This window comes from Amia ocellicauda, chromosome 2 (assembly GCF_036373705.1).
Source record: "Amia ocellicauda isolate fAmiCal2 chromosome 2, fAmiCal2.hap1, whole genome shotgun sequence".
Taxonomy (NCBI): Eukaryota; Metazoa; Chordata; class Actinopteri; order Amiiformes; family Amiidae; genus Amia; species Amia ocellicauda.
In genome coordinates this window covers 20,528,666-20,546,543 of record NC_089851.1, presented here as the reverse complement: position 1 = coordinate 20,546,543, position 17,878 = coordinate 20,528,666, and the positions used below count along the sequence as shown (strand labels likewise).

The following is a 17,878-nucleotide window of genomic DNA, read 5'->3' as shown; positions in this document are numbered from 1 at the left end:
CAAACGACCCACTGACTAAAAGCAGTAGACTGCAGCATACATCACTCCAGGCAATTCCACCACAATTCAGTTTCCTGCTGATTAGAAAGACACAAGTATCTGCACCCACCTGTTGTCCCTGTATCAGCCCACAGGGCCGCCGAGCCTGACAGGGTTCTCTGTAGCTTGCTGGGGCTGCCTTGTTTAGTCTGCAGGTGATTGATGAGAAAAGGAATAGGATGATCTGGTGTCTCAGTTATCAGTTTGGTCATCATTTCCTATTAGAGTAAAATGAAGAAAACTCAGGATGGCAGTCTTGAAGAGAGAGGGCGAGTGTGTGTTTGTGTGTGAGAGGGTGACTGGGAGGAGGGGATATAATAGTGAGAAAAAAGGCTGATTAATTTACAGCGCAAAAGAAAATCTATCATGCCATAATCTATTGCAAGGCAAAGATCCCACTAACTAGATGTTTCAGATACAACAAACATGAAGCAGTTGAAAACAAATTAGGATAAGTGGAAGGAGAATTATCTTCGATTGTTGCCAGCTCTGAAATTGTAGGCTGTGAAAGTGTTAGATCTCAGTTCATCTGTTTTCATTCAATACATCTTGAATTCCAGTTTGATAGGACTCTCTTGTTCTTGGGGAATATCTGAGTAAGTGAATGCACACACTGTATTAACCCTGGAGTGGAGGCAGAGCATGTGTTAGACTAGTGAAGCTGTCTGATTGAACCCTGGCTGACTCAGTCTGCAATTGTGATTTGTAACACCTGAGACCATAATGCTACCACCACGAAACCCGTCTCATTGACAATCACAGCACTCTGAGTGTTTACTGAGTCAGCAGCACAGCAGAGGGAAAGGACGTCAAACGATTTACACTATTTAAGACATAAGACTAGGACACATCTGCCCCCTGATGATTCTGAATGGAGGAACTAACATTTGTCCCTTGCTGATGACAGAGCAAATTAAACAAATAATGTGAAATAAAATAATTAATGCAAATTGTTTCTCACTTTTCAACTCATGTAATCCTAATGGAGAAGCAACTACTCATTATTTGTATTTAATAATAATAATAACTTGTTGATTTTGTCATGTACTAATGTTCCCACTCCCACATGTTCTAATCTCCTATAAAACAAACAAAATATTGCTGGAGCCTATACATTAAATATATCTATATCAAAACAGCAGCGCAGAGTCCATAACCACCTTCTGGCGATTACTCAAGACACATCTTTTCAGACTGTACCTGTAATTTAGTAGTTTATTCCCCTGTGTGGTTCAGCTTGCCTGTTAAACTGCAATGTTTTCATCATACTTCTTGCGTTTGCATTGCTAGTACTCGTATTGTTATTTTGATTTCCCCCATGCCCTCTTTCCCTTTGCTCTTAACATTGACTTCACACCTTGTCTGCACTTATTAGCTATTACAATCAAGGCTGTAAGACTTGTAGTTTGTATTAATTGTATATTTTCCTATGCACTTGTGTAATTTTGAACTTGTAATTGTATTAGGTTTTGAACTGTACTGTATTACTGGACTTATACCTTATATTTTGTAAGTCACCCTGGATAAGGGTGTCTGCTAATAAACAAACAAAAAAACTAACAAACAAATAAATAAATAATAATATAGAACCTAAGACTGCTGGTTTTGTGTGGTTGTTACTGGAAGTGTTTCTTCAAAGAAGATTGGTTTCTAAGATTCTTAATTGCATTGTTAACACTTTTAACTAACCACTAATGTTTTCCTGAGAAAAAGCAGGTTTATGTATGTGCTTATCTCAAATTGTCCTTTCTGTCTATTTTTAGAGTAATAAATAATTTTAGCAAAACAAAATGTTTTCAATTGAATAAACTCACAGCTTGGCATTCAGTCTGAATTACATCCAGTAAGTTTACTCTGAAAATGTAAGTTTGGAACACAGAATTCTGATTTTAAACAAAAAACTAGCAAAAATAAATGCTTATTTCGACACTTGAGTCAACATATATTTGTGTTATTATGCATAACATATGTTTTAAGTGATAAAACTGGTAGATTATATGAATTAACTACATGTATGTTTTCCTCTGCTATTTCATACAGGAAAAAAGGCTTATGGCAGTATGTACATATCCAATTTTACAGTTAGTCCAGATTATGGTTTGCATATCTGAATAATTCACACAAATACAAAATAGCATTCATTGGAACATATGTTGTGATGTAGACAGAACTATTTATTATGCATTGTTCACTGTACAATAAGGACAATGCACTTTCCTTAATCCACTGTGGTGTCTGTCTGCCAGAAATCAAAAGATCAATTTACCCATTTAAATGTAGATCCGTTTTAACAGAATGGGAAAATGCAGAATGTAATACCTTATGGACTTCATAATATGACACAATATGACAGTGACAGTCAGAAATGTATACACCCTTTCTCTTAACTCTTAGGTTTATTCATCTGAAATGTCCCTACACTGAATATGTTTTCAGCCAACTCTGCAACTGAAAAGTCTGCAATACTACTAAAATAATTATGGGCATGGAAACAATGAGCTTCATTCCCTACAAAAAATATGCATTGGCAACAAAATGATGCTGGTGACACCTGTGATCAAATTCAAAGACTGGGCCATTATCTTAAGCAGTGTTGTATTACAAATCCTTCCTCTGCAGACACTTCATGAGTACATACACAAAAAGATCTAGCTATTTATCATTGCAAGTTATGATTGTGCAAAAATCTGTGCTAAAATAATGTGTTGTTATAAATGATTCCTGTACTGTCACTGTGTTCTCAACCCTTGGGTCAAGTGAGTTATTTATGCTTTGATCAAAGCAGACATTGTTTGCCTCACACAGAGCAATCCCTGAGAATATAAATACAAACTGCTGGGGTTTCTAACTGACCACATCCAAGAAATACACATATTTATGGAACATTTAAATACCCTAAATTACATTTTAATTATACCATTAAATCTTCCTTAAATTGGCCATGCTTTCCACTTAAGAACTTCCATGGAAGACAGATTAGTTTAACTCCTTGCAAGTACAACACTACAGAGCTCCAGTTTTATGTCCTATTATAAAAAGGCAAGGTGTGTTGTACAAAAATCTTGTACACTTTTTTATTTAGGTGTATTACCTTGAATGGATTTTAATACAGAACGAAACTAATATATTCTTGTTCCATTTCCAAGAGAGAGAAGACTGGAGAAATTAGACTTTTGCAAATTGTTGTACAGCATTTTTAATACTATTTTGATTTTGTCCTGAGCAGAGCTTTGGGAATTACATTTTGTTCCCAGTAGGGGACCAGCCAAAGTTTTTGACTGAAAGTGTAATGGTGACTATAGTGTGAACCTAAGATCTGACTGGATACACTACAGAGACGCAGTGACTCAGGTCAAGTAGATGAATTTCAGTAGCTGACGTGTCTACAGAGCTTAGAGTGAAAGTTGTACTGGGACTCATTGTGCATTATGAGTCTGTTATGCTGATATTGCTCCCCTGGGTTGTCAGGAGTGTATCAATCCCCCATGTAAGAGAACTGGACTTTTAGTGTAGCAGATTTGACAGTTATTTGGGCTGTGTGGGCTGGGGACACTGCACTGGTAAAAAAGGTCAAAATGAAATCCAGAAGTCAAGTAAACAACATATCATAATTTACAACAGAGACTATATATATATATATATATATATATATATATATATATATATATATATATATATATATAAAAATAAAACAATATAGTGAGTTGCCAGTCTGTATCTAAGATCTTAGGATACAAACTTGACTATATAATGGATACAGATCTTGTATTTTCAAACTGCCAGAGGTTCACTGAAGCAGAACTAGGAGGTTTTCTAGACATCATGGACAGGGGACAGCACTTCTCTTATGAACCTGCCCACGGAATACTGATACATGCTTTTGTTTGTCATTTTGAATTGGTACCCCCCCCCGTCTCCCATGCCCAAGCCTCTCCAGTACAGTTTTTCTTACTGTCAAATGCACTCATGCGGCAACTGACAAATCCTATACAAACAAGCTCATCTCACAGTCTATTCATTACAGGCTTCATTACAGGAACACTTCAATTGGCGATGTCTGGAAGCAACGGCCAGGTCATTAACTTAACTAATGGTCACTCCTCTGCAGTTCTTTCAGGCATCAATTAAGCCCAACCTTTTTCTTTTTTTTTACCTCTTGCTGTGAGATTAATGTTTCCTGTAAGTAGAACCCTCCTGTAAACCACAAGGCCTTTCACTGCTAATAGCAGAACAGAAATTATGTTATTTTAAGGCCAGACTAACATATTCTGAGCACTGAGCCTGTAAAGCAACGAGAAGAGTCAGTCAAGCATGATGCTCTCCCTCTGCATCATTCATGGTGATCGAAATTAAGGCTGAAATCAGAAAGTCTCACCATTAATTGTTTTAAAAAAGAATCAGCATTGGAAAGCGAGAACTTTGTTAGGAACAAATGCCAAAAACAGGCCCAGAATATTGTTAACAACCAGCTGGGAGATTTGGCAGAATAATGCTTAATTTAGGAATGCAACATATTGCTATTTAGTTTGGCAAAACACCATTCTAAGTAACATATGGAATATAACCCGTTTGCATTTTTATGGTTTATATAACATTCTAAACAGGACTGAACATTAATGACACAAAACATTGGATATATATATTATTTTATCCTCTGGGATGAAAATAGTTTCGAGAATGTTGTTCATATATATTTCATGGTCTGCAATGAAATATTCATTTTATTTATTTATTTATTTATTATTATTTTATTTTGTCTGCTCTGAAACAGGTAAATACATTTTTTCAGTTAGCAATGAGTTGTACATCACTTGCTAATGTCCTTGTGTAATATACTGATGATTGGAGGACAAGGTTTGATTGATATGTGCTGCATATGTGATTCAATCATACGTTTGATTGAGAGAGGCTGGGACATTTCCAAGAACACTTCTCTTTATTTTCTCTTGATAATTAATCAAATTAAGCTGTTTTTAAGAAAACAGCATGTGGTAATTTAAGCAAATCTAATATTCATATTTTTAAAAGCTTGTGACATTAGTATACAAATCAGTTAATTGATTAAATTCAGCAATACAGAAATTGATAGCAATTCAAAAAATAAAACAATGCATAAAAGTGGGCTATGGGTCAATGTTGACCCCCTGTGACAATGTTGGATTACTGTAATGCCATTCTGTCAGGTAGCACAATTAGAGCTATTTCTGCACTTCAGTTAATTCAATATGCTGCTGCAAGAATCCTAACTAAAAAACAAAACAAAAAAAAACATGAACACATCACTTCAGTATTAACTTCTGTTCACTGGCTCCCTGTGACCTACAAGATACATTTCAAAGTTATCTTATTAGTATTTAAAACACTAAAGGGACTGGCACCTCCCAGCTTAAAAGATCTCCTTATCGAATACACTCCAAGACAGCCATTGTGATCCCAGGAAGCCAGTTACTTAGTAGTCGTAAAAAAACACAAGAAAACCACAGGTGGCAGAACACCCTGGAAGGCCAGTGAGGCACCACCCACCCCAGAGGGCTGACAAGGCACCCTATCATGGAAGGCTGACAGTGCACCCCCATCCCAAGGGCTGACAAGCTATCGCTACCCAAGGGCTGTTGATGTTTCACCTCTGCACCCCACCGACCCAGGACCGGTGAGGGGCCCCCACCAGAGGGAAGTATAACAATCTGCCATCCATAAGAGTTTCTGTTTTTCTCTCCTCCTTGCCTAATTGTTTATTTTAGTCTATTTTATTGTTTATGATTATTGTTTATTATTTGTTCTTCTATTTTCAATCTGTAAAGTGCTGTGTGGCTTCTGATTGATCGATTGATTGTCCATCTTGCGGCATAGCTGCCATGAGATTTGTTGTACTGTCGGTTTATTTCCTTTTACATTTACATACATAAAGCTTAATTAATTAACATCTCATCAAAATCTTTTGCACCCTGTTGCCTAGACTCAGCACAGAATGGATGTTTGTTGATAGACATTGCATGCACTGCTGTTCTTCCTGACTTAGTCATCTTTCCTTAATTTCAGTTCTCTGTTGTAGCATCCTATTTTTAAACTGAACTACGAGGACTATTCTAGTGGAACTTCAGTCTTCCATCCTGTCAAAGAGCTCTATTCACCTTAATATTTTTTTTTGCATTAAGATCTGTAAGGCATGTGAGATGGAGGAAAAGAGAACAGTTATACAGTGGGGGAAAAAAGTATTTGATCCCCTGCTGATTTTGTACGATTATAATTTTAATGGTAGGCGTATTTTAACAGTGAGAGACAGAATAACAACAAAAAAATCCAGAAAAACGCATTTCAAAAAAGTTATAAATTGATTTGCATGTTAATGAGGGAAATAAGTATTTGACCCCTTCGACTTGGTGGCAAAACCCTTGTTGGCAACCACAGAGGTCAGACGTTTCTTGTAGTTGGCCACCAGGTTTACACACATCTCAGGAGGGATTTTGTCCCACTCCTCTTTGCAGATCCTCTCCAAGTCATTAAGGTTTCGAGACTGACGTTTGGCAACTCGAACCTTCAGCTCCCTCCACAGATTTTCTATGGGATTAAGGTCTGGAGACTGGCTAGGCCACTCCAGGACCTTAATGTGCTTCTTCTTGAGCCACTCCTTTGTAGCCTTGGCTGTGTGTTTTGGGTCATTGTCATGCTGGAATACCCATCCACGACCCATTTTCAATGCCCTGGCTGAGGGAAGGAGGTTCTCACCCAAGATTTGACAGTACATGGCCCTGTCCATCGTCCCTTTGATGCGGTGCAGTTGTCCTGTCCCCTTAGCAGAAAAACACCCCCAAAGCATAATGTTTCCACCTCCATGTTTGACGGTGGGGATGGTGTTCTTGGGGTCATTCCTCCTCCTCCAAACACGGCAAGTTGAGTTGATGCCAAAGAGCTCGATTTTGGTCTGATCTGACCACAACACTTTCACCCAGTTCTCCTCTGAATCATTCAGATGTTCATTGACAAACTTCAGACGGGCCGGTACATGTGCTTTCTTGAGCAGGGGAACCTTGCGGGCGCTGCAGGATTTCAGTCCTTCACTGCATAGTGTGTTACCAATTGTTTTCTTGGTGACTATGGTCCCAGCTGCCTTGAGATCATTTACAAGATCCTCCCATGTAGTTCTGGGCTGATTCCTCACCATTCTCATGATCTTTGAAACTCCACGAGGTGAGATCTTGCATGGAAACCCAGACCGAGGGAGACTGACAGTTATTTTGTGTTTCTTCCATTTGCGAATAATCGCACCAACTGTTGTCACCTTCTCACCAAGCTGCTTGGCGATGGTCTTGTAGCCCATTCCAGCCTTGTGTAGGTCTACAATCTTGTCCCTGACATCCTTGGACAGCTCTTTGGTCTTGGCCATGGTGGAGAGTTTGGAATCTGATTGATTGATTGCTTCTGTGGACAGGTGTCTTTTATACAGGTAACGAGCTGAGATTAGAGCACTCCCTTTAAGAGAGTGCTCCTAATCTCAGCTCGTTACCTGTATAAAAGACACCTGGGAGCCAGAAATCTTGCTGATTGATAGGGGATCAAATACTTATTTCACTCATTAATATGCAAATCAATTTATAACTTTTTTGAAATGCGTTTTTCTGGTTTTTGTTGTTATTCTGTCTCTCACTGTTAAAATACACCTACCATTAAAATTATAGACTGATCATTTCTTTGTCAGTGGGCAAACGTACAAAATCAGCAGGGGATCAAATACTTGTTTCCCCCACTGTATATTCAATATCCATGGACACAACGCATCCATTGAATATAGATCAAATATGAATCTGATTGATGTCACGTGAATGTGATGGGAATAAAGGTACTTTAATATATTAATCAAACAAACTAAAATGCTGCTCCATTGAGCCTAGCAGAATTGTTTATTTTATGGTGTAGTAAATCTATCCATCACTGACTATCTAGTATCCTTTCATTAATTCAGGTGTGTGTTTTAGTGCTGTAGCCACACTTTCAAAAATACTACCACAGAAAGAATTTGTCTAGAAAAAGAGACAGACATCTTAAGTCTGTAAAATATCATTAAAAAGCTCATGGAAATGACAGTTATATTCAGATGTACATAACACCAAAGAATGCTTTTGTGAATTGTTGGGGGGAAGCCATTCACACATATTACTTGTTTGTTGTTGCCAGGAATCCCTTTCAAATTTCACACAAGAAAATACTCAATTTAAATTACATAGCAAAGTGGTGACAAGGTTGATGCGATTTCTTTCACTGTTGAATTTTCATTATTTGTGACTCAGCTTTGACTGGCCTTGCGTTCACAGCAACGCACTGAGCGCTGCAGCCCCCAGCACAGCGGGGTGATACTAAGGAAGGACGAGCAGAAGGATGGGAAAATACTCCTTAAAATCCAAGCCTCTGTGAAACATCACAAGTTAAACTTCATTAATATTTCACTGAGATGGGTCTTAGTTTTAAAATAATGTAAAAACTAATTCAAAAAAAAATATCAAAACTGTCAATGTCAACCAGAATTTGTGTTTATATAATATATTTCCTCCCTCTGCAGTGATCTTTGAAGAAGCATCTTAAATTAGCAGATCAAAGCACAAAGTAAGACTACACTATCCTTTCTGATTTGTTCCTTCCGAATGCCAAATCCACCTTCCAACACTGGTGTTACTTTACAGAAGTCTGCTAAATCCACCATAGCCCTGTCTACATAAAACATTACATGGGAAAGAATGTTTTGATCAAAATGCAGTTTTTTCCATGCTGACCTGAAATAAATAAATAAAACAAGCAATATATTAAATAAAATAGCTATGATTCAGTTCATCATTTAGAAAATAAGGCCTGCATGCTCTTGTATTAGATATACCACACACACTTTAATATCAGCAGTATTAGGAAAAGCCATAAACAGCAGGTGATGGATTATGCCAGGGCTCTTGCTCATGTGATATTCCAAGGGTATATGAAGACAACCCACTGCATGTTGCAGACAGTGCCTTCCTGTAAGGCATGTGAATTTTATCTGGCAGCATTTCAACGTGCAATAATAGTTGGTTGTCATACTGCATATATTACTGTCAATATGATTGCCAAGATATTATGGTTCCCCAGTTCCATCGTGGGGAATGGTGTATAAAAGTGGAGATGGGATTTGCCACCAAGATCTAACAGGTCAAGAATTATGACTGGGCTCAGTGACAGTGAAACATGTGGTGAAGACAAACCACAAGTCTGGTCTAAAAGACATCATCAATCCCACAGTTATGTCCGTAAATGTGTCCACTGTATAGCCAAGGACTTTTATAGCAGGGTTACCACCATCAAACCGATGATCACATGAGTCAATGCTCCGAGACAGCTACAGAGGTTAGGACCATGATGAATATTTTACTAAAACGAGTGTTTGATGTACAACTTTCTATTAAACAGATTTTATATATATATGATATTAGTACAAATCAAGGCTGTTTATCTGGCCCTGGAGAACTGCAGGCTTTTTAAAATATTGTTCCTTGGGTTGAGGATAAAATAAAATTCTGCCTGAAGCACTTAAACTGGGAAGTCACAAGGGGAAGAAAAGACCATTAAAATTCTCACTGAGCATCTGAGTTTCCATAGATAATATCAAATGGACCTCCACAAGAATTTCCCAAAGTAATTTCCCTCCGTAAAATGAATCCACAAAAGACATTCTGCCTTGATATATCTTCTCATTTCCTTGTCCCTCATCAACTCTGGACAGTTTTGCTCAGCGTGGGAATTGAGCAGCTGCCATTATTTACTCCATTCCCTGCTTTACACCTGAACTGAAATCTACATAAGCTCTCAGCAAGCCACAAGTTCCAGAGATCGTAAGTGGCACAATATCTGTTAGGTGAACTTAGACACCTGTTAATTAAAATGCACGATTATGTGATTTTAAACAAGTGTTATTTAATTTTAATTTTTGTGCACTCCTGGGAATACTGAAATTAATCCCACTCACTTCCCAGCAAGAGACTCTGACCCTCAGTATATTAGTATTCAGCTGAAGTGGTGCTTACCTCAGTGCTGTGAATAAGGAATATTAAGCAAATTCACATTAATTACTAAAGCAGGGGAAGTTTTAAATGGTAAGCTAAGCAGCATCCTCAGAATGATAATATCTACAAGAAATAAACTGCCATGTGAGGGTCATGGACAATACGCAGGAACCATTTAACAACAGTAATTTGGGATTAGCAAAAAGAAGCCACCATAAAGGGAAAACATTGTGTTATATTATTTATATTAGGGTTAGGGTTAGAGTAAAATCAACCAAGAATGTACAAATACAATCTCAGAATTGTATTAAAGCAAGTGCTAAGTTATGGGTGGGGAGAAAAGAAAATAATGCAAGTAGTTTTTTACATGGGACATTTTCATTCCTTCCCTTTTATTACTATCAGCTATCAGCTAAATTCCATAAGCCTTCAGAGGAAAATTAATTATCAGTGACAACATACAAGTATTGTATTCAAATCTACTAATCAAAGCAATAACATCAGGCCAAATCTGTAGAGAATTTCAGTTCTCTCTTCTTCCTGGTTCTGCTTCTATCTTTGTAGTTGCATTTCTGGATAGTTTGCACAGATGGTTATCTCATGTGCTTTTTCCATTCGTGTTTATATTACAGCTCTCAGCAAATTAAGCAAATTTAGTGTTTTCCATGTCCCTGTTATTGCAAACCTAACATTAGCAGGAGTCATTCCAGCTGTTCTGGGGGGAAGTTGAATCCATGTGTTTCATTGTAATGCACATATCCACAGATGTGAAATTGCAACACATTTCTGAAACTGATTGCAGTTTCCATTATAGGTAATAGGCTCACAGTAGCAGAAGGTGCAGGGGATACATCAATAATGACATGAGTGAAAAATAATTGACATGTTTTAGTCATTCTATAAGCAATCTGTAAATATGTCCTTAAACACAATTGTACATTAAATCTTGATAAGCCCTCTGAGCTTTTTCATTTTAGCAGACAGCAGGCTCATATTTGTTTTTATATTTATGGCCGTCGGAAAAATAAAATAGTCACACATAACCTAGCGGTTTTATAAATATATATATATACAGATTACTGTTCTAAATAATGTATTGAAACGTGTGGGTTCAAATAGAAATGATGAGAAGTAGGCAGCGTTTGCAGTTCTTGAATGTCCAGTTCATTTAACAATGCAGATTTATTACAGCATCATTTAGATTAATACATATTGTACAATAATCTATATTAATTAATTACAGAGTTTGTTGAGTACATATTGAAAACTGTAAAGTTGATTGAATTGAGTTAAGACCTGGGCTGTGGACATTTTGAAGCACTTTAATACACTGCCAATCAGTTGAACCTGGTGCTGTTTTTGAAGTGAAATTTTTCATGAAACCTGTACATTACCAGTTAGTGGTTGAATATCATCATTATCGTCATCATACAAAGGAACAGTACTCTGCATCAGTGTTGCCATTTGGAAGATAATTATAGTATTTGTACAGCTGTAAAAATTTGTACAATGTCCGTTTTTTATTACTGTTTGATATTTACTTTTGTTCTTAATGATTAGGTAGTACCACCTCTTCCAGTATTACAACATCTAACAGAGTGCAGAGGATAAACTTAACACTGCACATTTTTCACAGATGATTTCTTATTTCTGTAATTATTTTTTTAAGTATTCAGTAACATGTTTTTGAAATACAGCGTAGTCCACTGTGCTAAAACTAGTCTTCATGGTCAATATTCACATTAGGGGTGTGGGATTATGCTCAACTAAAGAACCAGTCATTCACATATTTTTTCCATGTGTCTTCTATGGGGAATGACGTAGAAAAAAATTAAATAAAACATTACTGTAACCAGTTAGGTGTTTATTTTGGAAGTATGACATGTTTGAGTCACCTTATTGATGCCCATGTGTTCCAAAACAAGAACAATACCATGGTTTACCTGGACAATGTTTCCATTGTCTACCAAAAACAACAACTGTTTAGTCAGCCTCTTACAGGTAATCTCTAGATACAGATCACCTGAGCAGCATCTGGGTAGCTCATCCTCATTCTCTATTAATTTAAATTATTTTGTAAGGTTCACTGCTTGTCATACACAACATCTATACTCAATCAATTTTAATAACAAAAGATTTCTGAATGGTGAGTGCAGCAGAAATAGAAAATTACATTAAATACCTCAGTTCCCGTAAAATACGCTTATTGCATAGAATAAAAAATCCTCTTTAGAAGCAAAGTTCATTTCAGCACTATTATCCCTTCATTAAATGTTTAATCAATGCCTTATCTTGTGCATGGGCACACATCTATTACAGAGGTGAGGTAATCCAACTGGCTTTTTTTCCCTTTAATAACACAATCCTAATTCTGTTTTTTTTTTGAGGGGGGGTTCTTTACTCCTGGCATTGTACAATATATGTTTTAGAGAAACAAGGACAGGGCATGAACATTTTTTATGACTGATCATTTTTACAGTCATTAAAAAATATTATTTAAACTGTGTTCAACAGTGACCCTTCTGAACAATGCAACAATTTCAAAGTTATTACTGAGTTACCTTGGCAAAGGAGAAATGCTCACTAACAGGGATTTAAACAAATGCATGCACAAAATCTGAGAAAAAAAATATTTTTCTTTGTATGGAACATTTCTGCGATCTTTTATTTCAGCTCATGAAACTTGACCAACACTTTAATGTTTCGTTGATATGTACAGTATATATTTCACAACTGAAACTAGTTGGATTTTTCATTTATTCAGTAAGAATACAGCCAAAGATAAAGTTTATAATACATATATTTATCCATCCACTGAGATGTTAAAAGTACCAAACATCTATTTCACTCCTTGTTATAATTAAACTTTAATTTATTATTAACTGTATTGTCAAAAGTGTATACACCAAAAATCCATATTTTCTCAGATTATTCCATCAGTAGAAACATATTCTATGGAGTGAGTACAGTTCATGCCCAGCTCATTCTATGTACCAGAAATCAGAGAATGAAAAATATGCTGTGATGTCATCACGGTGCGAACATACAGAATATGTTTCTACTTTGGAACTTAGAAGAGTTAGACTGGAGCACACTGGATACAGATTCAGTTGAAAATGGATGGTTATATTTCAAAAATATACTACTAGAGGCTCAGGAGAAATTTGTACGAAAACCTAGCAAATTGAGGAGCAAAAAGCATTAGCCAAAATGGTTTAATAGAAGTATGCAAAAAAATATAAAGAGAAAGAAAATGTTGTATAGTGGATACAAAAGGGATAGAGACTAAATAAAATACAAATAATATATAGAACTGCAAAGAGATGTTAAGAGAGGGATCATCTTAAAAAAATGGACAAGAGTTGGCAAATGTTCTAAATGTGTATTTCACAGAGGTTTTTACAAAAGAAAAAACAGATAACATGCCACAGGTTAACAATCAGTCCAGTCAAACCCTAAGAGAGATCAGGATAAATGAGGAGGAGGTACTAAAGGGACTTATAAAATGCAGAATTAAAAACCAACAAATCACCTGGGCCAGATGGTATATTTCCAACAGTATTTAAAGAAATTAGGGAAATTATTAATAGGCTAAAATATTCCAAATAACACTTAGAACAGGGGATGTGCCAACTGACTGGAAGACGGTAAATGTCAAACCAATCCACAAGAAAGGGGACAAAACTGAGCCAGGAAACTACAGACCAGTCAGTCTCACCTGCATTACATGTATAATTTTGGAAAAACTGAAAATAGAGGAGCATCTTAATGAAAACCATATTCTTGGAGATAGTCAACATGGGTTTAGACGAGGCAGGTCATGTCTTACTAATTTATTATAATTTTTTGAACATGCAACTGCAGCTGTAGATCATGTGAAAGCTTATGATATGATATACTTAGATTTCCAAAAAGCTTTTGATAAGGTTCCACACCAAAGACTGATCCTCAAATTGGAAGCTGTAGGCATTCAGGGTAATGAAAGTAGATGGATTATGAACTGGTTGATGTATAGGAAACAGAGGGTGTCGATTAGAGGAGTCGCTTCTAACTGAGTGAGGTTGTTAGTGGAGTTCCACAGGGATCAGTACTAGGGCCTTTGCTTTTTCTAATCTACAGCTCTGGAACAAAGCTCTGTCTCTGGTTTAACTATTTATAGGTGTGTGTTTCAGTAAAATTAACATTTTTGTTTTATTCTATAAACTACTGACAACATTTCCACCAAATTCCTTATAAAAATATAAATCAAATTGAATGGCTGCCATACATGTAGAGATGCTGATTTAAGAAAAAATTGCAGTGGTCTCTTAATTTTTTCTAGAGCTGTATATTAATGAGCTGGACTCAGGGATAGTTAGCAAATTTGCAGATGATACAAACATAGGTGGCTCAACAGAAACAATCTCAGCAGCACAGGTTATTCAAAGGGACTTGGATAATATTCAGTTGTGGGCCGACACCTGGCAGATGAAATTAAATGTGGACAAGTGCAAGGTATTACATGTAGGTAACAAAAATGTCCACTATAATTACACTATGGGAGGAATAGAACCAGATGAAGTAACACATGAGAAAGACCTAGGAGTCTATGTGGACTCCTCACTTTCTCCATCCAAACAATCTGGGTAAGCAATACAAAAGGCAAACACAATGTTAGGGTATATTGTCAAAAGTGTAGAATTGAGAACAAGGGCAGTGATGTTCAGACTGTACAATGCACTAGTTAGAGCTCATCTGGATACTGTGTGCAGTTCTGGGCTCCACACTTCAAGAAAGATATCGCTGCTCTAGAGGCAGTTCAGAGGAGAGCAACCAGACTTATTCCAGGTCTGAAGGGAAAGTCCTACTGAGAGACTGAGGGACCTGAACCTTTTCACCCTGGAACAGAGGAGACTACGTGGGGACTTGATCCAAGTCTTTAGAATCATGAAGGGCATCGACCACATCAAACCAGAGGAGCTTTTCCAGATCAGCAGGGACACACACACCCGGGGACACAATATGCATCAATGGGCAACAGTGGTGCACAGCTAAATTAAGACGATCGGATACTATAAGGGCCATGACGAGGCTGCATGTTTGTGTTTGATCCCATACGTGTGGTGAGGTCATTGGGGGGGGAGGGGTATTTGAATTTGAGTAATTCTGAGAGGGTTTCTGAGCCTTTGTTTGTCCATAGAATTGAGAATTACAGCAGGCATTCTATACTAAGCAGATTAATATTACTACTGTTATTAGGTTATATTACAGTTAACAAATAGGTTACATTATACTTGACAAGTATAAATGTGATACAATCATGCAACTCAATATAAGTAATAATACATGATCATGATGTAATGATCAAGCACTAATATAGTTAAATATTATATTAATAAGATGCTTATTCAGATTAAATATAGAACCACTACAAACCAGTAAATTTGTGAAAATAACAATAATAACAATTGCACATGTTTACTGTTGATTAATATATTGTGATATATTGTACTAACAACTGTGACTTGCCTTTGATAAGGGCATCTACTAAGAGATATAATAATTATTATTATAATGCAAGAATAATACCTTATACGGTACACTTATTTCCTGTATCTGAAAGTGTAAGGAATAAACAGTTTCCGAACATAGCAAGATATAAATTACAACTACTCAGTATATTTGCAATACATCAAATAAATAAAGTGAATAAAGTTATAATGAGAGCGATGCTATTACAAACAAATGTCACAAAAGTGCATTGTTCAGCAGATCTCACACTGAGCAAATTGAGTGAGTACACGCTGTGTGTGCTCTCAAATAAGTGGGTACATGCCTAATACTCACGTATACCCTTCACCATATCCCTGCTATGGAAGGTTTAAAAATAACATGATGCAAAATTCTCAAGCCAGTGTTTAGATATTGTATGCATGCTAAAGAAGTACATGATTGAGGGAAATAGAAAAAAAAGTACCGTAATCATTTTAGTTCAGTACAGCACTTTTAGGATTCCAATAAACCAGAAAAAATCTTCACGCCAAGTTTGATTAATAAGATTTTGAGTCTTTCATGAGAACCACATGAATGATTATCCTCCTCCTTCTCTCAAGAGGCAAAACCTTACAGCTGCTGGTGATTACTGTTCATAAACATCGGTAGATCGCATGTATGAATGTGCTTTGATTAAAAACACCATAGCTATATATTACACAATATAAAAATCACTCATTAACAGAATCCAGTGTTGCCAGGCAACAACGCATAATGACACTATCTATCAAGGCTCATTTTTTCACTTTGAGCAGGTCTCAGCAGGAGCAAGAAAAACATTGTATGGATCGTTTTTCTGATATATCTTAATTTTCTCATTTTATTGAAATCCACATAAGGGAGTACATGCAGTAAAATGTGTGGCTTAAATGTAAAACAAATGTTTTAATAGAGTTGTTTGCCTCTCAAAACCTTATACATATTATATCTGTATTACAAAAATAACTAAACATTAAACAACTATTTCACAAAAACTTAAATAGGAGAAAAAGAAACAAGAAACTCTTGGCTGAGTTACATCTTTCATCTTCAAAAGTATATCCATTTTAAATACTTCATCATCAGTCTTCTTTGTGAGTCTTTGATGAAACCATATAAAAACAGATATCACACACCAGCTCTTGGTAAATTGCACAAATTGCAGCACAAGACATTAGCACAGCTGGCTCAAATTGTTTTGCAATGTATTCACATTTGTTTAAGAATTTATCCAAAGGTGTCTTCCCAGAAATAACATGAATATCTCTGGGGGTCTGATGAATACAAAGCCCTTTCTCAAGTGTATATTCTCAATAGGAAGGAATCCCTGCAGTCTTTCCTGTAATAAACAACACCCCAACACATACATCACTAAATTCAGTTGGAAAAATTATATTTCAATATTTGTCATGGTCCCCTAACGCTCCCCCTCTATCCCCACTAGGGGCCGCCATTTCCCTGCCTTCTCCCTGCTCTCGTCACTCTGTCTATTAACATTCCGGTCACCCATGTGCACTCCTGTTCTATCCCTCTGTTCCTATTCGCCCTGCACCTCCCAAGCCTGGTTTCTGCTCCCTTTATAATCCCCTCTCTTCCCTCAGTTGGGGCGAAGTTTTGCCAGTCCTAACTGCAATTCTGAACCCTTGATCCTCCGAGCCCTTGTTCCTCCACCATCGCCCGTGACCACGACCACATCTCAGTCTAGCCTCCATTGCCCTGATCCGCCGGTACCTGACCCATGCCTGTCCGACCATCCTGCGATTCAGCACTGCACTTGGGTCCCCTGTTCCCAAGCCCCAGAGGGAAACGTGACAATATTATTATTGTAACCATTCTTTATTAAAAAGTATTTAAATAATAAATAAAAGGGGCATAAAACAATACATGTAATCAGGTCAGGATGAAAAAGTAAAATAAGTATGAAAAGATCTTAATTTGCCCTTTTTCTGTTTAGACAGAAATAAATTGATGAACCCCTGTAAACAGGAACCCTTCCATTATGACGTGCATTGCTTTGTGGCCTTCACTGAGACACTGTCCATACAATTATAAGCAATAATGTGTATCTGAAAGCTATACAGCTAATGGGAAATGAAGGCATAGTTATCTTACAAGTCGGAAGCACTGCCCAAGGGGGAGGGGTTTCTGCGCACTTCCTTAGGAACCTGATGGAAACGTCACTCTATCAAAGCTGCCATTGGCCCCTGTGCTCGTCACTCAGAACAGGTCCCTTCCACTTCCTGTTCTATAAAACATGACATCAGTGCAAATACATGTCCCTCCTGTCTGAGGAGGCTCCCCGACCA

The 17,878-nt window shown here is 37.0% G+C and overlaps 1 protein-coding gene across 3 annotated transcripts in view; it reads right to left on the bottom strand.

Moving 5' to 3' along the window:
• c2h8orf34 (chromosome 2 C8orf34 homolog) overlaps positions 1 to 17,878 on the bottom strand; it is a 113,868-nt gene that overhangs the window by 86,922 nt on the left and 9,068 nt on the right. For all 3 annotated transcript variants that reach the window (XM_066720816.1, XM_066720806.1, XM_066720825.1), the window contains exon 2: positions 110 to 257. In XM_066720816.1, coding sequence (XP_066576913.1) covers positions 110 to 257 — 148 coding nt within the window. The remainder of the gene's footprint in view (positions 1 to 109; positions 258 to 17,878) is intronic.